Source organism: Stegodyphus dumicola, chromosome X2 (genome assembly GCF_044657685.1).
Source record: "Stegodyphus dumicola isolate Sdum_Otavi_A_Nest chromosome X2, ASM4465768v1".
NCBI classification, from domain to species: Eukaryota; Metazoa; Arthropoda; class Arachnida; order Araneae; family Eresidae; genus Stegodyphus; species Stegodyphus dumicola.
In genome coordinates this window covers 165,564,667-165,587,712 of record NC_140781.1, presented here as the reverse complement: position 1 = coordinate 165,587,712, position 23,046 = coordinate 165,564,667, and the positions used below count along the sequence as shown (strand labels likewise).

Genomic DNA, 23,046 nt, shown 5'->3' with positions numbered 1-23,046 from the left:
GCACTGACACAAAGCAAGTTATGGTCTTTATATTTGCAACAAAATGTAATGACTGTTAAAATTAAAAAAAAAAAAAAAAAAAAAAAAAAAAAAAAATGTAAATTTCCTTTCGTGCACCTAAAAGGTTTCCATTGTAATACTTCTTTGGCGAAATGAAGCAACTCCAATGATGGAACACAGCAATAACTTTTATTTAACACTCAAAAAAATGGCGACATACAAACAAGAAGAGAAAACATATTCTAACATTTAAAAATAAAGTACATTCTTCGTTCGAGAGTCGCACGTGGCACTCGAGTCTGGTTTCAAATATTGCCATTCACAAATACCTTAATGTTCATCTATTTAAATTATTTAAACTTCAAGATTTTAATACTATTTAAAGCTGTTACAACCTCTCCCCCAACGGAGAGACTTTTTCCGAAGGGAAAAGTTCTGTAAAATTTGACAGTTTAATAAGCTCGGCTTGCTCATTTGCTTAAAGAGAAAAGGTAACTTCTCTGATAAGTTTCCAAACTTCAGGCCAAAATTTTTCAGTTTAAACAAATAATTTTACACCACATTTAAATAGGAAAAAATGGACAGTGTTCAAATTAGTCTTCCCTTTTTTTTTTTTTTTTTTTTTTTTTTTTTTGTTGGCGGTGCCTAGATCGCATGCGGTGCATGCCTAGATCGCAGGCGGTGCATGTTGGATCAGTTCCTTGGCTATAATTCACAACAAAGCCTTTCCTCAGTTCATTTGTGCGTTTCGGATAATATTCAATTTTCTTTTGTTTTCGACAATTTTTTTCTTCGTATATTAGTAGCGGCTTTGATATTAAATCGAAAGCCGAAAGATGATGATAACGTTGCATTGCAAAATGATTCTCAATATTAATTTCTTTATCGTTTTTCAAATTTTCGTGAAAATCTTCCACGTTTAATTCCGGTGATTTAACTTCTTCTTCAAAGATATCTTTGGATGCTTTATTTTCTTCCTTCATCGGTTCCAAGATCTTCTCTTCAGCTATTTTTCTTTTCCTTTGAGCTCTACTAGAGATGGCATTAAAATGGTATCACTAAGTTTACGTTCAAATGATAAACTAATAAAATAAGGCAGTTCAGTGTTAACAGGAAGTAATAATCTGATATCACTAATATTATGTTCAGTGATGAACTAATAAAATAAGACAATTCAATATCAACAGAAAGTTATAATCTGGTATCGCTAATATTGCGTTCAGTGATGAACTAATAACATAAAGCAATTCAAAATTAACAGGAAGTAATAATCTGGTATCACTAATATTATGTTCAATGATGAACTAATAAAATAAAAATACGCACGATTATTCGATCTCGGTCGGTGCCTCCAAAATAATTATGACTGTAATACTTCTTTGGCGAAATGAAGCAACTCCAATGATGGAACACAGCAATAACTTTTATTTAACACTAAAAAAAATGGCGACATACAAACAAGAAGAGAAAACATATTCTAACATTTAAAAATAAAGTACATTCTTGGTTCGAGAGTCGCACGTGGCACTCGAGTCTGGTTTCAAATATTGCCATTCACAAATACCTTAATGTTCATCTATTTAAATTATTTAAACTTCAAGATTTTAATACTATTTAAAGCTGTTACACCATTTTGAAATGTGTAAATTTAGACGGAAACGCATTTATGTATTTTGCAAACCCTTTTTATAACTTTTACACGAACACTTTAATAAGTCTTCTCAGAAAAAATTTGATTCTTTTCCAAATCTTTATGAAAAAAAAATCAAAGTGATTCGAAAAGAGAAACTTCGTTAGCAACAACTTTATTGAAAAAGTATTGTTTTTTTACAGTAAAATGACGCATACAGAAAAATGTTATACTTGAAGTGCAGGCGTGAATGGCAGCGCAGGAGAAGTTTTAAAGAAAGAAGGCAATATTTTATAATTTAAAAATAATAGATATAATATTCCGCTTTTGGTTATCGATATGACCGAAGTTTTTTTTAGCTGTTTTGAATTTTGCTGTCATATTCAAAGATTTCGTTAATAGATGAGAAGAGTTTACAAATTTTCTTTGATAAACTAATTTTATCTCCCCGTTATGCTAATGATGATAGATGAGACAAATAAAATTGCTATATTTTGAATCATTGATTTTTAACTAGTTTTGAAACTACAATTATTTCTAGTACAGATGAGATGTTTGCTCAGAATGATTTTTCTAGCAACTGTTATATTTCTTGCTAATCTAACAGGTATTAACTTGCATAAAACGTTGCTTGAAGTTTGCTTGCATATTACTTTCAACAGAAAAGCAAACGCCTACGAGGATCATCTGGCTAAGGAGAGAGATATTTCTGTGAAGGCCTTTCAAACGAAAATGGGCTTGTATTTATGTTAAACATAATATAAATCTGTGGGACTCATATCCTGTTGCCCGGATCGAACTACCACCGCTCAGGAATCTTATCTACTTGGAAACTGCTGAGCCAAATCCCACATAGCGGAAATACGAAAATGTGTTAAAAGATACTTTCTGATTAATTTATCTGTTTTGAAATATAAGTCACATCTGAATAAGGATAACGTATAGAGTGAATTCTCTCTTGGCAACCACCTTTCATAGGGCCTAGGGCCCACCAGCGGCCGAGCGGTAAAGTCGCTGAACACTGGTAGTTCGGTCCGAGGTTCGAATCTCGCAAACGGGCTGGCTGCATGGGCGTTTTCGTGGTTTTCCCCATGTGTAACGTGTATACAAGCCAGTTTCCCTTAGAAAGTCCTCCACGAAGGCATCCCTCCTCCTAGGTAGATAGCCCTCGAGGCTTTGCCATAATCACACACACACCACCTTTCATAATAGTCCAAAATCAACTGAAACCACAGATTATGTTCTTCGAGAGGGTTCATGTATTTAAAAATGTACTTAACTGTTTACGAATCGAAGATGATGGTAAGTGAAGCCTTTGCTCAGCTAAAAATGACAGGTGCTGTAATATTTAAATATAAATGTGAACGTGACAAAAAATTATTTAATAACTTCTAATTTTTCGATTTTTTTCTGGTGCTAAAATTTTCCGACACGGTTCTGTTTGATATTCTTTATTAGCTTACTATGCTCCGAAGCTCTGTTTGATATTCATTATTAGCTTACTACACTTACAAGGTATTTCTCCCGCCTTCCTAGCGTGCCTTCGTGGTGTAGTGGTTCTGCACGCTGGGCGGGTATCCAGAGGTCCGGTGTTCGATTCGCGGCGAAAGCGATTGCTCATTTTTCAATTCTCCTGATCTCTCCCCCCCCCGAAAAAAATACCTAATGTCTACAGGCTCCTATGGCTTACAAATATATATCTTTTTTATATAAAGTGCTCTATGGCTAGTACAAACATTTTAAATAAAAATTAGAGATGGGTCTCGCTAAAGATTAAAAGATCAGTGCAGGGACTCCAGAGAAATAAATCGCATTCAACATTATGTTAGTTTAAGTACTAGTTTTTAAATCAAATATTTTTTTCAAAAGTAAAATTTCTAACTGAAGACACATATACGAGTAAATATCTCTCAGTTTCAAAATCATTAGCAACATCTGTTATAAATAATAAATAACAAAATTTAATTTAATGTGCTTAATAAAATTTTATGTGAAATAAATCTGCTTAAACATTGCATTTAATTTTTATTTATTATTTTTTATTTATTTATTACGTTTATTTATTTATTAAAAATGAAAAAGTAAATTGTTATTAGGAATCAGTAAGGAATTTAAACTGCTAAAATCAATACATGGGCATGTTTAAAAACAAAATGAAATAAAAGTGAGTTGCCTGAATAGTTCAAGAGTATGTAATATTAACTCTAATTAAATTCCCAAAGTTTAAAATTAGAACTGATCCCTATGAAACAAAATCCTGAAAATGTCACAAAGTAAAAGTCTAAAAATACATTTATTTTGTTTGTAGTTATATCCGAAGTTTAAGAAGTTACGGACCGATAATAACTCCCGTTCTGCGTTTTAAATATATTTTAAACTGATCCTTTATTCCCAGATCGGACTGTAGCTTTTGGACCAACTACCATATAATGTTTTACTTTTGATTCATTATATGTTTTATAAGAATTTATTTAAACCATAAAAATAAAATAGTAAAAATCATAAAAAAATTAATTTCCAAAACGATCTTGCTATCTTTTGAGGCTGCAGTCAGTCATATCTTTGACTAACAAGTAGAAACATTACAGATATTCGCATTCATGGAAACAAGTTACTAATTTCATTTTATAAGAATTGTGATGCAATTTGTTACACGTATTAAAATTAAATCTAATGGTTACGGAATTTAAGTGTAAACAAACTGCAACAAAATTCCTACGCTAATGCACGATAATCGAACTTCTCGCTAATGTAGGATAATTGCATTCTCAGTTTTCATTTTGAATAAATATCCTAATAAACGCAGGCTTGGTAACTACAGATATATGGTCTTCCGAAAGGAAAGGGATCGTTGGACTCATTAGAAAGATATAAACTCGTTAAAAGGACTACAATAAATCTTTTGCCTAATTCTTCTGAAATAATGATAGTCCTCGTTTAACATGTGAACTTATTTTAGATAAAATGTTAATATTAAAATTGTTACCGTGGTCAAAATGGGATAAGCCATTAAATATCTTTCAATTTTTCATGTCAAAGAAAACAAAATAAAAGCGACAAAAATGCTTCAGAGTACTTTCATAAAGTTGAATGCCTTAGTACAGAGACGCCCCTGATTTGAGCTTAGAGCCAATTATTGTAGACTAAAAACACATTCCCATTAGTTCTTTAAGTGGAGGGTTTCAACTTGAAAACAAAAGGATATTCTTGTATCTGAATTAGAAAAAGTTTATTTGCCGATTAGTTTATATTATTGTAAAGTAATATAGAACGATACATGTTAAAAAAAACGAACATATTTATTTGTTTATAAATGTCTGGCATTTGGCATTTAAGCCATGAGCCGTCTTGCATCCCAAAAGTTACGGGCTCCAGCATTAAAATCATTCACTGCGCAGTACATGTTCGATTGTTCTGTGTCCATGGCTTGTTCAGAGAGTCATAAAGAAAATATATTGGATAATTCCTGAGTCTGATGTAAAAACGATCACTATAAGAATCGTTTCCAGTGAAAGACAGAACAATTACAAACCTGTAGCATGAGAAAAATCTGCGAAAAAGTACATGCCTTACCTAAAAGACAGTGTTATAACTTTCCTTTACCTTTTACTTAAAAAGCTGAGTCATTAATCTCGATAAATTCTATGTTCATTATTCTTTTAACAAAATGAAAAGTCCTTAAATATCTGAGTTCCTGGAAGGCATTATCTCTTTAGAAATCAATCGGTAATTTTTTCCTGCGAGGAACCATTATTAATTACATTAATTATATTAAATATGCTACATTTTAGTATTATTAATTATAAGAAGTAACGGACTTATTTGATGTCAGAAATGAATTCAATGAGGATCCTTTATAAAGGCCATGACGTCAGCATCAACTTGTATTATTACGAATAGCAGAAGATGTAATAGAGAACAATCACTGAGGCAGCTTATGTGTCGATTCTTAATTATCTTCTTGGAAAATGAGAGACTCACTAGCAAGTGTTTCCAAATATTAATGCCATTTTCCCTCTAAAATTGAATAAGTTAGAGAATCGTTCATTGGAAAGCTATCTTGTCCTTTCTCTGCTCTTGTTTGAAGTAACGGATTATCGTGAGGGTCACAGATGTCCAGCTGTATGTTGAATGGTCGTCCTTAAATGCTCTCTCTGACTGGATTATTAAGCAATGCCATACTGCTATTTATTTTAATAATATATGCAAATCTTGAACTGAATTCCTTTATTGTCTTACAAATGTCAGTTCAGGAAACTAAGAAATGCAACTTTTCTTCTCTGGATCTTTTAAAAAATACTGGAATATAAAAAATGTATCAAATGATACTTTTCTAAAGTATCATGAAGAAGATTTAGCTTACTCCATAATCCATTGAATTTCATTTTAAACAATAACTAAGGGTTTGCAAGTAAAATAAAATTGAATCTTAATTAAAATAAAAGCTTTGCGGGTTGCTCTTGGGGAGCGACGCTCTTGGCCTGCCTTTTGAACAGATTGAATATTATCTGAATTTCAAAAAGTATGTTACTATGATTTATTAGCCGTGCATTAAAAATAACGTCATTAGACGAAACAGCAGTCATTTTTGAAAATATTACTGTCGACTTAATTAATGTGAAATGTTTGTATTTTTGTGCAACGCTGTCAGTGTCATTCTTGAAAAGGAGTACATAGTAAAATTATAAACTTTAGAACACAAGGTAACAAAGTGATTTTTTTAAATTAGATCTTTTATTTCTTGTAGTTTTAAGTACATAAGTACCTAAAATGCATATTCACGCTAAGTGGAGAGTTACTAAAGAGCCAAAACAGCATGAAATATCGAGTCTCCAGAAAATTTATAAATTGCAGTACTTTAAGTAATACACGCCACTAATGAAAAAGCTCTTACTCAGCTATCTGCTCATCGAATTCTCTCTAAATGTATTAATCACCTTCATGTTTTCTTTTTCACTTTCTGTTCTCAAAATGCTGGGTATTAGAGTTAAGAGTAATTGTTTTAATATGAAGAATTTATTTTTAGGAAGATTCACAAACATTTACAGGCTGACAGCCAGCAATGCATTTGCTGGTAGAAGTGAAAAGCAGGCAATACATAGTAATGTAAAATTGCAGAATGTACTGAATCTTTTACGTAATTAAAACACTTCTTTTTTATTATGGTACATCTGAGTTAAGTAGTGGTGTGTGGTGTATTTAATTATGGCAAAGCACACTAGGGCTATCTGCCTAAGGGGAGGGATGCCTTCGTGGAGGACTTTCTAAGAGAAACTGGCTGGTATATACGTTACACATGGGGAAAACCACGAAAACACCCATGCAGCCAGCCCGTTCGCGGGATTCGAACCTCGGACCGAACTACCAGTGTTCAGCGACTTTACCGCTCGGCCGCTGGTGGGCTGAGTTAAGTAGTGAAAAACACATACATAAACTGATGTTTGAATTAAATAATTAAGGATCTTAAGTTAACTTGATGACTTTCTTTTTATTACATCTAATGCCTTTCATGAATTGAATTATTAAGAGCAAAACCTGCATTTAGTTATTAAGATTTAGAGCAATTACATTCCATTGTATTCCCTTGATTCTATCGCATGATATATATTTCGCTTTTCTTTTTAATAAACTCCAGAATTTTGAATATGCATAAATTCAAGATAAAAAACATGTAATAGATTTGAAAGAAGTACACCAATTTGAAGTTTAAAACTACGTAAAACTCATTTTTAGGTTGCTTAGCTTGGCTTACATTTTACAGAAATTTTCATAAGTATTGATAGAATTTGATACAGGATCCCTTACCGTAAGAAGAAAAAAAATTCTGATCTAATAACTCTGTTTTACAAAAAATCTTCTAGAAGGAATTAATGATTATTCTATATAATTTCGACTTCACTTACACCGAAACTGGACTCGAAACTGTACTATAATCATAAGTAGTGTAGAACAAAGTTTTGTTTTTTAATGGTAGAATAGTATTTTTTAAGGAGACAAAGTCTTACTAATTCAAAAGTCAAACAACAAAAATCAGCGTTATACCTACAAAATTTTCACAGGGATTAGTTTCGATGGTTTTACCGAACCATCATCTTCAGCTGCAAAACCGCAAATGAACAAGATAGTTCAAATGAACAAATCCTATCTTGTTCATTTGCAGTTTTGCAGCTGAAGATGATGGTTCGGTAAAACCATCGAAACTAATCCCTGTGAAAATTTTGTAGGTATAACGCTGATTTTTGTTGTTTGACTTTTGAATTAGTATTTATTCGGCGTGTTATTGTGTCTTAATTAGACAAAGTCTTATCGTCAATGTATTAAGTAACAATTTTTATCATAACTTAATTAAAAATATTTTATTACAATTAATTACATTGTAGAGACATTATGTTTCTTCCAAGCAGGAGACATGAAAAATGTGCTATCCCTTCCTGGGTGTCGAACCACGGGCCTCTCGAAAACGCGTCGAGCGTACTGACGACTACGCCACGAAGGCATGCTAAGAAGGCGGGAGAAATACCTTATATACTCTCCCCCTTTAAAAGGCGATAGGGGATATAGGGATCCAATCGCTAAGTCCTGGTGGGGAGAACCATTGTCCACCACCCTTTTTAGTTCGGCCACTACTGTAGAGACAGACTACTTCGAAAAAGGAGACATGAAAAATGTGCAATGCTCTCGCTGGGACCTCGAACCACGGACCTCTCGAAATCCCGTCGAGTGTGCTGACCACTACACCATGAAGGCATGACAAGTAGGCGGGAAAATAACTCATAACATAACTGAAATAAAATACTGCAATTTATGCGAAAGAAAGAAAAGAAATTTTAATTACAGTGAATGAATATTATATTGCTTTGATGATGAAAGTTTGGTAATCAAACATCAGTTCTCATCTAATTCGAAAACTAGAGACATTATTAGCTCATTTAAAATACGCTCGGCAATTATTTTCTAATTTGAATGAATTGTTTCCTCTTTCTGTGGCTAATCACGTAATAACATTGTTTGTTCCAAAAGTAATGAAAATTATTAAAAAGATATTCGACAGGCATGCAGTTATAGTATACTGCCTTCGAAATTAGGCGCCTAGTTGTCAAATACAGCGACTTCGGCTTTGTTGCTTTATTTTATAGTAAGGTAAGAACTCTTCAAGTGAGATATTGTTCAAACTATTAGCAACAGCTGCTTGCACTTTTACAGCTGTCTCAAAATTACCTTCTGAAGTAATTCCGAGATGCGCTATGAGCTTGGGGAATACTTGATCTTGGAGACAAATCACACTGAGCGAAGTCAGAGCTGTGCAGTAGATACAAAAATATTGTGATTATATTTGAGGGAAACATTCTCTCATAGACAATGATGTGTGCCTTAGTGCTCTGCCGGGTTAAAAGAATACAACGTCATACCCATAAAACATCTTCAACAAATATGATGTTTCAAAAGCAGAATTTTCCAATTTTGCGTAAACCTTATCACGCAGTGTTGTTCGAGACCTTTCGTCATTTTTGTATGAGAAAAGACACAAAATCTTCCATTCCTTTTACTAGCATAATGACCTGCTTCAAGCTCCACTTTTCTTTTCAGGACATCCTGCATAAATATCTCATTTCTTTTTGAATGGGCCGTGTATGAAAAGGACTTAGAAAGTATTCGAGTATTATTGTAAAACATACACTACGAATAACTTCATTATTTCAAAGAAAAATAAATTCCGTTTTATGATTTATGAGTAAGAAATTCATAAGAATTACTGAAAAATCTACAAGGAGGTAAAAACCTTTTAAATACTGAATACGGTATTTCCGTGTAGCGAAGTATTTTTAGCAGAGAGTGAGGAATGGTACCAGATTCATCTAAATTGCTTATAGCATTTCTGTAAATTTATCTTAGATCTAAGGTTTAGATATTCCTAATTTTAAAAACTTTAAGCATTGTTTATGCATCCATATGAATTACTGTGTATTGAAATAATTCTATAATTGTTTTATAATTGTTACACATTTCCTTTATCTGTAATAATTTACTACTTTTTTATATTATAAACTAAACTAAACTAAACTTTGAAGTTTTGTACAAAATATCATTCAGAGTTATACATTTTACTAGCATAATAAATGTAAATTAATTTATTATGCTAGTAAAATGTATAACTCATTTTACTAGTATATTTTACTATATACATTTATTAATAAAATGTAAATTAATTTATTAATTAAAAGGTTACATATAAATTATTTTTATGTAAAAGAAAACTGAGCTTATACAATCCACTTAAATATGACAACGGTCCCTAATTTATATGAAACTTGTATTAATTAGTTCAACGTGTACAGAATGTGGAAGTACATTTGCGTTGCTGCAGCTTTATTAGATCGAAAGATATCAAGGGCGTGTACTTTTTTAGAACCACACGTGGGGAAAATTATTAATATTTGAGTATTATTCTCAGAAACTGAGGGCAAAATTATTTCATAACATTAAACATGCACGTTTTTTCTCTTAATTATCTGGTGAGTTCCGTTGCTTAATCAGCGAGACTAACTTTCATCTTTTGTTTATCAGAATGAGTTTACAATTCTCCTGGACGTAATTAATCAGTCCTGGGCTTCCAAACAACAATGACATAAGAAATAACACGACATATAATATTAGTAATTGGTAGAACGTCATAAATTGAAATAGATTTTTTAATTCATTCACTCAACAAGTAATTATATTATTGTGTTCAGTGAAGAAATTAAATTTAATGATGAATATTTTGCTCCATATCGTACATGAGCACTTTTTATTAAAATAAATTCGTGTTGCTTTGAAACTTTTTTGGCTAACCCCAGTAATTAATCTTTCAGAGCGAACTCTTTATTCAACTCTACTCTAAACATGTAAAAGCTTTTGATCCATGATTAAAAGAAGAAATTTTCTTCCGTCCAAGACTTTAAAATTATATTTTATCTTTACTGGGATTTAATATGTTTAAAAGACTATTTTAAATTGACATAATGAGAGTAATTATTAACGAAACTATTTATATAAGAAAGTAAATAGGATCTTACTTTCTGGTCTTTCCTTATTTTCATTAACATTTTGATTTCATTACTTTCAATTAAGCATTTATTGATTAAATTACTGTTTATTAAAAATCCATTAAATATTGTTAAACCTCATTCTTCAGAACACAAATGGAATAGAATAATAGTTATCAGTCGTAAAAAAGGTAAGGCAAGAAAAATAAATAGAAAACATTAATACGATTCATTTATGAAAAACGCTTTTGATAATTACTGTAACTAATCTACTTGCTACAAGACGATTTAAAAGAAGCTTTTTTGCGAGCACGATTAATTTGCTAAAGCATGAGCTCTTTCAAATTAAAAGAAGCTTATTGTAAGATTTTAAGAATTAGAAATTTTTGAGTTTTAGAGATTAATTTGATAAATACATACTTCTAAGGACTTTTAGTTTAAAAACTGGTACTTGAAAAACTTTAACGACTAAGAGTTAGCTTAAAGATACTAAAAAGGTAAAAAATGTCTAATATTTTAAATTTTAATTAAAAAAATTGATTTCATTGAGTCCTTTCGAGAGTCAAAGGGAATCTAAAAGATAAAGTCAATATGAGAGATTCAGATGAACGAAATGTTAACTTACAGTGCACAACTAGCTTTGTCGATCGGACTGAAGGCAAACCAATCCCGTTATCAGCCACACATTCAAGCACACCGGCATCTTTCCTAGAGGCATTTAAAATCGTTAGTATGGAATGGCCTAGTTCATTGGTGAAAGTTAACAGACGCATGTCTGTTCCTTTCCAAGTAATAGTATCTTCAGTTAAGGGGTTTCCATCAGCCGAACATTCTAGATGGGCAGTTTCACCTTCTGCTACTTCGGTGCTGGCTGAAATGTTGTAAATAGTTGCTGGATCTGGAACAAAAATGTATTCTTAAATGAATTTAGGAATCAAAAAGTAATTTAAAAATTATTAAAATAATGTGAAATGTTCAAAGATGCCTGTATAATGTTTAATTCCGTTTTAATTTAAATAGCGGTAGCTATACGTAATGAAATATTCTTCATAATATCACTTTAAGCGTTAACAATTTAATAAGAATTTAGTGCTTAGCACACAAAACTGTTTTTGTTATAGCCCCAAACACACAGTAAAATCATTTATAGTCTTTAACCAAAATCATTAAAAAAAATAAATAAAATTATTTATTTAAAATCTTGAATATTTTGAATGAATAATTACACAAATGAACAACAGTGGAATAAGAAGGTTTTCTGCCAGAATAGGAGTTTTCTCTCAAACGAATAGACGTTTCATCCAATAAGCAATTCAGGTTTGAAAGCTGTAGTGAAACGTTAAGCTTCTTTCAAGTTAAGTATTCAGTTCAAAAATGACTTTTACAAACTCCATATTTAGGCTACCCCATTTTGTAATAGAAATCCATTTGGATCATTGATTATGATAATTCCGCATGAATATTGCTTTGTGAAATACGTAATAAGTGCTTCTCCTGCATTAGTTAAACGGCTATTCATATAGCACTAGCCTGATAACTAATCTTAGTTTGGCAATTGATATAGGAAACAGTAAAAAATATTAAAATTTGTACGTCTGTTTACGTACGTCGATTAAAATTTGTACGTACGTCCGTAAATACGTTTAAAGATATGCACAGAAAACTACTTTTTGCGAATATTTGCTTTAATATAAATACATTCAATTTTGTAATAAGTAAGCATCGAAGATATATAAATTATTATTATTATTAACGTTTCCATCTTTTGAATTTTTACGCGAGTGCAAGTTATATTAAAGGTTTTTTTCTTCAATAAAGATAAAATAGCTATAACAAATTTAAAAGAAAATAATTCCACCTTTCTTCAGTTCAACAACAACAGTTTTTGGGAATAAACCAATAAATTTTCGAAATAGCAGCTTTTTAACGAAACGATCAATTTCATAAAATAATATACTTGAAATTCAAGGTAAAACAGAAATTTTAAGTAGAAGCCCAAGTGAACCAAACTGTGATCCTAAGCACCTTAAATATTCACAGCCGAAAAATTGCATTTTACATAAATTCTTTCCTGGGAGGAAAAAACAGGTAGGTACTTTCGTTTAAATTTTCTTCGCATATCTTAAAATAATTTTCAAAACATACCAAAGCCTTCCCGAACGGAATCGGAAGTTTAAACAAGACAGAATGATCTGTCAAGCGTGGAGAGTCACTGAAATCGTGTTTATATAATCTTAAGTCACATCTTTATCCAGTTTTATTTCAAAGCATGAAAGCTTTGTTTTCAGCGACACTTGAGAAGATATTTACATTTTCTAAAAATGGTGAATTTCCTCTTATGAGCATTTACTGAGCTTCTCTAAATTTACTAAGCCTTTAATGTTTTGTTCTTATGCCATTAATCTTTTGGGGATATAAATGTACTAAGTATTTGCTAAAACACTGCCAAATTTTTAAATGTAAATCTAACTTCTACGGATGAAAAAGTATTTGAATTACAGGGTAGAATTAATTTCAGTAGAAAAGTGCATTAAATTGTAAAGTGAGAAGAGCTCTAAACCTCTGTTTGTAAATACCTCTAAAAGGCTATTTTTTATTTCTAGATATAGAATGAAGAAAACATGATTACTTACATAAGACGTTAAGGGTAAGGGTAGCACTAGCTGAACCTTCCAAATTTTGGGCAACACAAGTATATGCTCCTGAATCGTGTCGAGAGACACGAGTGAAATACAAAACAGATCCATCAGCACTAACACTCGAAGGTTGTTTATAACTATCTCTTCTGTCAGGAATTGGAACGCCTTCTTTTGTCCATCTGTATCTATAGACTTCCGGATTGGCTTTTGCTGTCATATTTACCTCTCCAGACCGACCTTCAATCATTTCGACAACTTTCCCAGAAGTCAGAAATACAGGAGCAACTGTAAAGAAAAGTTAAATTCTCTAAGGCTTGATGAGCTAGGAACAGATTTACGGCAAGAGAATGTCAAATATTGTCCTTAACGCAAAACAAATTGTAAATTATGAGTTATAAAATAAAATAATATGCAATAAAATTATGCCGAAAAAAACTGCTTACATCGAGCACCGTAATTGAATATAAGTAATCGTCCTCTCTCTTTCTACATGCACACATCCAATCTTACAAGTATATATACTTGTGTACACCGTGTCTCTAAAAGTATTTATCCGGCATTTCTTTTCTCAACTGTTAGTCGTAGACATCTATCTCCAGTCATAAAACTGTTTAAAATGATTCAAAGTTTCATATTTCGGCATTTTTTAGTTAAAAGCAATTTTTAAAGAATTAGGAAATCTAACTTCTTTCACTTTCCTCCAGTCCCTACACTTATATTTAGAAACTTCTGTACTCGTTATAAAAGGTACGACACAAAATGTTTGACTCTCGTGAGACAAAAATTGACCGAGATATTTAATTTCAAAATTTGGGGTGTTTGAAGTCATATTTAATTAGCATAGAAAAGATTTTAGTAAATAAATTAAAAATTCAAGGTTGTTTTCTTAGCTGAAATGCACATAATGATACTATTTTGTGATGAATTTAATTTCTAACTTTATTGCACCTGGTACGAAGAACGAAGTTTAACACATATTATTTATAAGTTTTCAAAGTCTAAAGAATGTGTTATTAATATTCTCATGAAGTTTTATTACTTTAGAATTACAATCTAGTAATCGTACAAAAAGTAATTAAATTACAAATATTTTTAACTTTTAATTAATGCAAAATAGTAATAAAAGTTGGCTGCCTGCCACTACTGAAGCCAGCAAGCGTTTCCTACAAATCGATTCGATAAGGGTCTGCAAATAAGATCTCCAGTTTGAAAGCGTTTTATAAATTGATAGTTTCTTTTTAGTTACACATGCAAGCATTTCTTGTTTTGCGTACAACATTTAAATGTGTGGTTTATGTATCCGTCTTTAAAAACAAACATCTCGGTCAGTTTGTGTCACATGAGAGTCAAACATTTTGTGTTTTAGCTTTTATAACGAGTACAAAATCTTTCTAAATATAAGCATAGAAATTGTAGGTACGTGTAAAAAGTTAGATTTCGTAATTTTTACAAAATTGACTTCCTTAAATTAAAAAACACCGTAACATAAATATTTGAGCCATTTAATGTTTTTTGTAATTGCAAGTATATGTCTACGACCACCGATTGCGAAATTAAAAGTCGGCTAAAGAGTTTTGTAGCACAAGGTATAAGGTGTCCTTTAATGAAGTCACTACATTTCGGCAATGCATGTTTTTACTTAATAATAAGTAGAAAATATTCGAATGAGTTTACGAATTATGAAATGTTGAATATTAATGGTAAGCATATAGGAAGACTAGCTGACTTCCTTGTGAAGAGTGTTTCAAATCTGTTGAACAATATATCCAATATGCTAGTGAAAGTCATGGAAAAGGATCTGAATTGTTAAGAGATTCGAATTCTTCACAAGATATTTAATGATCAAGCGCTAGCCTCAGCATACTGTTGTTACTGATTTTGAATGTTTTGTAACTCTTAAACTACAGACCTTTAAGGTATTTCTCCAACCTTCTTAGCATGTCTTCGTGGTGCAGTGGTCAACATGCTCGACGCGAATTCGAGAGGTCCGTGGTTCGAGTCAAGGCGAAGACGTTGCTCATTTTTCACATCTCCTGCTTCCAAAAAAACCTAATGTCTCTACACACTCTAGGATAATTTTGCTTATCTTTGGCCGAAGAATGTACTTCCAGTCTTTAGTCACTTTATTCTGGGACCCTTTATATGTACAGACACTTTATATATTGGAACACTTTATAGGGAGAGACACTTTATATTCTGGAACATTGTATATGTAAAGACACTCTATATTCTAGGAAACTCTGTATGTACAGGCACTTTACATTCTGAGACACTCGTATAAGTAGTGCAGAAAGTACAAAAGAAGATTTCTAATCAATTAAAGTCAAAGTTTGCTTAACGATGTAAGCAATATATTCAATTACATTTCTAACGGAACTTTCCAGGATTTGATAGAGAGATAATTCTTTCTGTAGCTTTATCACTTAATTCTTTTTAAATTTTAGAATGAAAGCATCCACAATTTACTTATTATTATATCTACAATCAGACAGATTTAAATCATTTGCTTTTAATGCTTTTTTATCGTTTCGCAAAATTATTTTCTTATTTATTAGATTAATGTTACTTTCCCTGAAATAAAAAACTTATCTTGCTAAATTTTCTCAACGATTTACATAAGGATAAAATTTTGCATCTCCTAATAGTATGAAACAGTTTGGATCTCATTTTAATGCAATTAACAATAAAAAGTAAAAAAACCTATTTTCTAAGCGGTAGAGTAATTCGTTTCAAGGGATTACTACACATTTAATACTCCCTGTTGCAAGGTTAATGCATTGAATAAACGAACTGTGGGCTTTTTTGCGTTCCAAGTTAAATTTTAATTTTATTTCGTAGCATTTTTATTCCTAAGTAATTCTTAAATTGGGAATAAAATGGTGCATTTCTGTTAAGAAGTTTCTCATTTCAAGTTTAAAATCATGCTTACGTTTAAGAAATAAAATGTTTTCCTATTTTGCATCAGTAATTTAACGTTTTTAACTTTTTGAATAAGAACACAATAAATTTTGATACAGGCAGCATCTCTTGAGTAACTAATGTCATTTATAAGTGACGCCCTTACATGAAATGTTTCCTGACAAAAATGTCTACCAAACATTAGAATTTGTAAAAGGTAAATCCTATTTTCTTTCTCAATTTACCAAAGAATATTTACATTCAACAATTTTGGACGATGCAAATCCTTCATCATTGCTGAATAATGCAAAAATATTCTTATAATTACTTTCTTTCCTAGCAGTAATAAAAGTATTATACACAGAAGATAAGCATACACACACATTTCACCATAAAACAAAAACGAAAATCAGAAAATAAAGTAAGAGTTCTGATAAAAAGGAATACTTTTTATTTTTATGAATCAGATATCGTCATTTTTATTGTTTGCACTTTCCGCTGTTTTCTGTGGATTTTCTTGCTTGTAAAGCTTCTTTTGCCTACTGAAATCTTTCTCCTCTCTAGCTGAGTTTTCTTTTACACCCGATAATGTAACCTGTCACTTACTTGGAGGTAAATGTCAGTTGGAATAAGCATCTAACAATGTAGCCTTGTCTTGAAACAAAGGAATTGGAAAAGAAACTGCGAAATTTCCAACTTAAATATGGTAAGAAATGGGAAAAAGCCTGTTCATTTAATATAAAGAAATGAAATAAGAAAGTCTAATACTATCATTTCATTTTAACAACCAAATTGCAGCCTATTGAAGCATGGCTTGAATGAGTTCCTAACAAAAGAAGCTTTACATCCTGTCTACCGAGCAATTAGAAAAATAATGATATCTATAATGCAATACTTCTTAATTGCCTTCATTTTAATTTTTCCGTAGTGGGAAGAACAGCACTTCGGTTAGAAAATTAAGTTTAATTCTTTTACAAAAGGAGTAAATGCAGATCATCATCAAGGAGTGCCATGTTAAATCAAGCAGTAAATACACTCTTAGACAAACAAACAAAAAAAAAATGTACCATGACGCACCGAGAAGATATAAATCAAATTGGAGACAAATTGATATGAATACAGGTTTCGACGGAAAATGCAAAATTTTACATTTTGGCTGCCAATGAATGAACGATTGTCGCTACAGCGCTTCTGATCTGCGCAACTGGTAGGATATTTAAGAGGAGAAATTCCGATTCCAGGTCATAAATTCTTCACGAATTTTATTCCGATGCCTTGCATACAGGTGCGCGAACGATATGCGCAGATGTCAGAACTTGAGAGAGATCGTGTAGTTGGGTCAAAGAAGCCGGTTGGTCTTATCAGCGAATAGCTCGACATTTGAGCAGGAGCGATGCCATTATTAGACGATGTTAGCAGGAATGGGTGAACCATGGCCGCACACAGCGTCAAGAAGGAAGCGGTAGGCCTAGAGAAACGACAGAACGTGAAGACCGAGCAATCGTCAGAGCGGCACTCACAGTCCCAGATGCATCATTATCATCAATTGTACGTGCAACTAGTGCTTCAGTGACCGCAAGGACCATTTATAGACGGCTCAAAGAAAGGGGGCTGAGGTCATGGCGCCCCTTGCGCCGACTACCATTGACCTCTGTACAACGTCAAGCCCGTTTGCAGTGGTGTCGGGCTCATTCGCACTGGAATGCCACTGACTGGAGTAGAATAGTCTTCAGTGATGAGTTCCGCTTTGAACTGAGTCCCGATGACCAGCGAAGGCGAGTCTGGACAGCGGTGTGATACCAACCTGACTGTCTTCCGGCAGACAGGCCGACAACCAGGAGTGATGGTCTGGAGTGCCATTTCATTTCATAGTAGGACCCCTTTGGTTGTCATCCGTCGCAACCTTACAGCACAGCGGTACGTCGACGAAGTTCTAAGGCTCATTGTGTTGCCCTTCCTGTCACGCCACCCTCGGCTTACATTTCAGCAAGATAATGCCCGCCCCCACACTGCACATGTTTCTACTGCTTGCCTTAGCACTTGCCGAACATTACCTTGCCCAGCAAGGTCGCCGGATCTCTCCCCTATTGAGCACGTCTGGAGCATTATGGGCAGGTCCCTCCAAACAGCTCGGGATGTTGACGATCTAATGCGCCAGTTGGACAGAATTTGGCACGATATCCCTCAGGAGGATATCCGCAACCTCTATCAATCGATACCAAGCGAAATGACTGCTTGCATAAGGGACAGAGGTGGATAAACGCGTTACTGACTATTTCACTTTGTGAATCTCTATCACTTCAAAAGTCATCCAATTTTTCTCAAACTGTAATCATCCAATTTTTCTCAAACTGTAATCATTTGTTTTTCTATACATGTACATCACTTCTACCGATTTTCGTCCCATTCGGATGACTCCTTCTTGGTGCGTCGTTTTTTTTTTTTGTTTTTATTTTTTTATTTTTTATTTATTTTTTTTGTCTAAGAGTGTATAAATATTTCTAGTACTTGAATAGACTTCCTGTATGTTTTGAAAGTTGGTAACATGGAATCGTGCATTTCATTCACTGCTATTATTTACTCACATTTGCGTCCCCTATTACTGTTTGTGCAGCATTTTTTCCCAGCAAAACATTTTCCTTTTCGTAATAAAAAATTTTCATATTATAGATACACTGCGTACGCTTAGCGTTATCAATGATAATGTCAGCACGTAGTAAGTATCAAAATACATTCTTGCTTAATTTAGATTTCAAGCATTTATTTAGGGTACACTTAAAAGGGTTTTGAGTTATAGCTATTACGGGTATGTTGCGTAGTTCTATGCCTTGGAAAAGTAGACGCCCTCAGAAGTTCGACTTGCTAAGACATAGTAATTGAAATTCATTTGCATTATTTTCCTTTCTTTACACCACAATGAAGATGCTAATTGTTCGCTGTTCAACTGTTCTTTTATTTTAATAAATAATTAAAATGCGAATTGGAAAAAATTATTAGTTTTACTCCTTTACATTATAAGGTATACTTCATTTTATAACAATTATTAGTCAAAAGGGGCTTTGTCCTTGAAGGACTATTGTTTTCGTTTTGCGATTTTGCGTTGAATTACTACAAATGTCCGTTTCAGTTTTCAACTGTTGCCACCAAATGTTAGAGTCTTGCATTATATTTGAAGAAAATAAGTAATGAAAAATCTGCATAAATGTATGTATATTTATCGCATTGTGATAAAACAACGGTACATAGCGCCATCGAATTTTGAATGACGTAATCCTACTGCGAATATGGGCATGTGGAAGCCCAAATTTGAAATTTGGAGTTTGTTTTATTATCAATTTCATATTTTGTAAAACTTTAACGAATTTTTGAGTAACAAACGATTAAAGTGGATTTCAACAATTTGAAAGCGAGCAATAGCAACAATTTACGGGGGGGAGGAGGGACCTTTTTATGTCCAGCGCGCGAAACTGTGTATCAGAAACTCTAAAGATAAGTTCATTTTAAAATTATTTTGCAACATTGCTATTGAACTGAAATTTATGATTTAAGTGCAAAGAACATGATATTTAATAAATAAAGGTAACACACAAAACGTTAAGAAAAACGCCCCTTTGGACGTAATTTAAAATCTAAAACCTTTCAGATTTTTAAAAAAAAAATTTTAAGTTTATACTACTTTCTTATCTCTTCTAGCTTCAGCTTACAATTCCTTACCAGAATGAGTTTTAGAGTCGCGTTAAATGCAAATGAGAAGTGGAAAGCATTTAAGTCGAAGTTCCACTGACTTCGAGAGATAGAGTTAGGATTCCTGAACAACGCGCGTTTGCCTTTTCGTTACGTCTCTTTGACGTGCCTTTTGATAGCTTCGTTGGCTAAAGGTGATATCACTGGCCTACTAGTTTAGAAGTATATTAGCTTCTTCTAAATCTCTTTAGTTAATCATTAGTTAATTCTTATTTCTTACATTTTAAGCCCAAGTGGAGGTTTTACTGTACGCCCTGAGAAGGGGATCATTTGTAAATCTTTAGTTTGAGCAAATAAAAGGTAATTAACCCTTCTTTGAGTTAAAATTTCTGTTCTTGGACTTAAGCGATTATTCGTTTAGTTCACTAGGTTCCTTAACACTTAGTTTAGTAGAATAAAAAGGAGGAAACCTACAGCATACTGAATTATACAAAAACTCTCTCTCTCACATATATATAGCATATATATCTCTGTGTGTTTCTTTGTATGAGATACAAATAATAGGTAAAAATAAAATAATATTCTTAATTTTCAATAGTCTCTTAACCATCCACTTTAATTTCGTTGTTTTCCCTTTTCAAACTGAACCTTAATATAGGCCAATCAAAATAAAATTAATTAAAACTGAAAATCATTCTGAATCTGATATTTATTTCAGAGATGTCGCGAAATGCTGCTTTATGTTTCACGCTATCAGTCTCTAAATTATCATACATATTTGAGACACGTATAAGATCACTTCGGAAAATGTAACCGAGAGTGTTCGTAGCAATTAAGAGAATCCAGAATTTTATGAACCTTAAAAGAACTTTTATGAACTTTTATGAACTTTAAACAACCTTAAAAGCATCCAGAATTTTATGAAAATTTCGATTTATTAGTTTACAATATTACATATTTGCTGCTCCTTAAAGATAATAAATTTGTTCAATTTATTTGTGTTATATATATATATATATATGCATGTACTCGTAATTGAGATTTAGGTAAATCATTTATTTCATAATTCCAGTGTAAGTGATAATTAATTATTTTAATTTCATATCCCAGAATTTTACAGTATGAGATAATTCACATATTGCATGCATTGTATTTATGTTTTATGTAACGAAATAAAAGAGAAGAAGTATTAGAAAGATTTTCAGTAGAAATCTTTCTAATACTTCTTCTCTTTTATTTCGTTACATATTTTCCGTGTTGACTTCTTCGCCTGTAATTTAGAGTAATTACTTTTAATTGAATTTTGTAGTCTACTCCTCAGTTTTGGTAATCTTTAGCATTTATCTTTATTGCTACTATTATCTTTTATTTCGGTTTCAGTCTAAAGATCTGAATACATTTTATTTTCAAGGGGGACAGATTTTTGAAAAAATAATCTCAAAATTTTATTCTAATTTTACACTTTATTTTATGAAACATTATTCTCCTACTCATCTTCTACATGAAAAACCAATCTTCTGGTTTAAGTGATAGATTTATATTCCTGATCGCTGAAAAAGAACTATGTATCAATCAGTTAATTAAACATTCTGAGAGGTACATTTTTGTTTTTATCATTGAGAGTTAGATATCGCTGTTTATATCCCAGAATCCCTGATATAGAAATTTATAGAAATGCACTAAACAAAGGTATTGAACTCGTAACTTTGAATTTACTTATGCTTTATAAAAGAAAATATAACAGCTGTAGTGCCTAAAATGCTTCGCATAAAAGTCCTGAAAAGGCTATCTACAAAGAGCAGACTAATTTGTGTCATAACGAAACCAGCATGACGAATAAAATTGTAGCAGCAAGATAAAGTATGTTATGGAGAGAGCTAAAACAATTAAAAGGTAGAAGAAAAAAGTTTAGAATCGGGAAATGAGATAAAAAAAAACACCTAAAACCGAGAAAAATGTGAATGTGGAGAAATACTAGAAACTGCTGATTTAAAAGTGAGCCACTTCGAAGCAGTAAAATGTTTATATGCATAGGCGATGAAGAAAGCAAGCTAGAGTCACGACATAAACAGAAGGTTAAAGACAATCAACGGAGCGTATGTGAGTGTTTATAGGGCAACAGAGAGATTACTGAAAGTAGTAATATTTAAATGACTCCGAGCGGTAAACTACATGAAAGGATTTAAATATTTGCTTGGAAATTTTATGTGCTACGATTATTTTAGGAAAAATAATCTCTGATTCTAAGGAATTTTAACGAAAAATTTAAGTCATACACATTCCATATAAAAGATAAGAAACTTTACATATTAGCCGAATATTTCAGTTTCTATACTAACTCAGCACCTATTAATTACGCATTATTGTATATTAATCATCTTTAGAAAAGCAGTTTAAAGCAGTTAATAAATTTTAAAGATGCGTAGTTAACGAAACGTAAAATGTGTTACCATTTCAGGATGCCCAAATAATTATCAATTACTGATTTTCTTTTCAAACACACGGATCGCGAAATGTTCATTGCGTTAAAACAGGTTTTTATGAAAGGAATCTCCGAATTAAATAACTCTCCGTATTAAATAGTGTTCATTTTCGGCTGGTGTTCTATCCGGAACGCTAAAGGGGAAAAAGGAAACCTTAAGTACTTATCTTAATTATAACCTTTCAAATCATTTTAACACTTGATATTCTTAAAGTAAGGGTAAAGAATTAGATATACAAGTTCTTAAAATGCATTGCATCTGTATTTTAACATTAATATTCAACAAAAGAAGACAGTAGTACTCTAGAACGTGTAAAACACGTTCAAAGAACTAATTCAGAAGTCAAACAACAAAAATCAGCGTAATATTTTCAAATTTTCACAGGACTAGTTTCGATGGTTTTACCGAACCACCATTGTCAGCTGCAAAAGCGCAAAAGTAACGCTGATTTTTGTTGTTTGACTTCTGAATTAGTATTTCTTCGGCGTGTTATTGTATCTTAATTATATTTAGAGAAGTAACCCAAATAATTCGCACGCTTTTTTAATTTTTTGAAACTGTGGAAAAGATGTTATCGAAATTGCAAATTAGTCTTTGCTCTTCGCAAACACAAAGCGTCTGGAAAGTCTTAAGACTAATATTTTTTACAAATTCCAACAAATCATAAAGGACAGTGTTTATTACCA

General features: G+C 32.2%; 1 protein-coding gene across 3 annotated transcripts in view; it reads right to left on the bottom strand.

Annotated features, from left to right (window-relative positions):
• Positions 1 to 23,046, bottom strand: part of LOC118186316 (adhesion molecule nephrin-like) — a 1,043,604-nt gene that overhangs the window by 186,455 nt on the left and 834,103 nt on the right. For all 3 annotated transcript variants that reach the window (XM_085809008.1, XM_085809009.1, XM_085809010.1), the window contains exons 14-15: positions 13,290 to 13,580; positions 11,282 to 11,554 (exon numbers count right to left, since the gene is read on the bottom strand). In XM_085809008.1, coding sequence (XP_085665134.1) covers positions 11,282 to 11,554; positions 13,290 to 13,580 — 564 coding nt within the window. The remainder of the gene's footprint in view (positions 1 to 11,281; positions 11,555 to 13,289; positions 13,581 to 23,046) is intronic.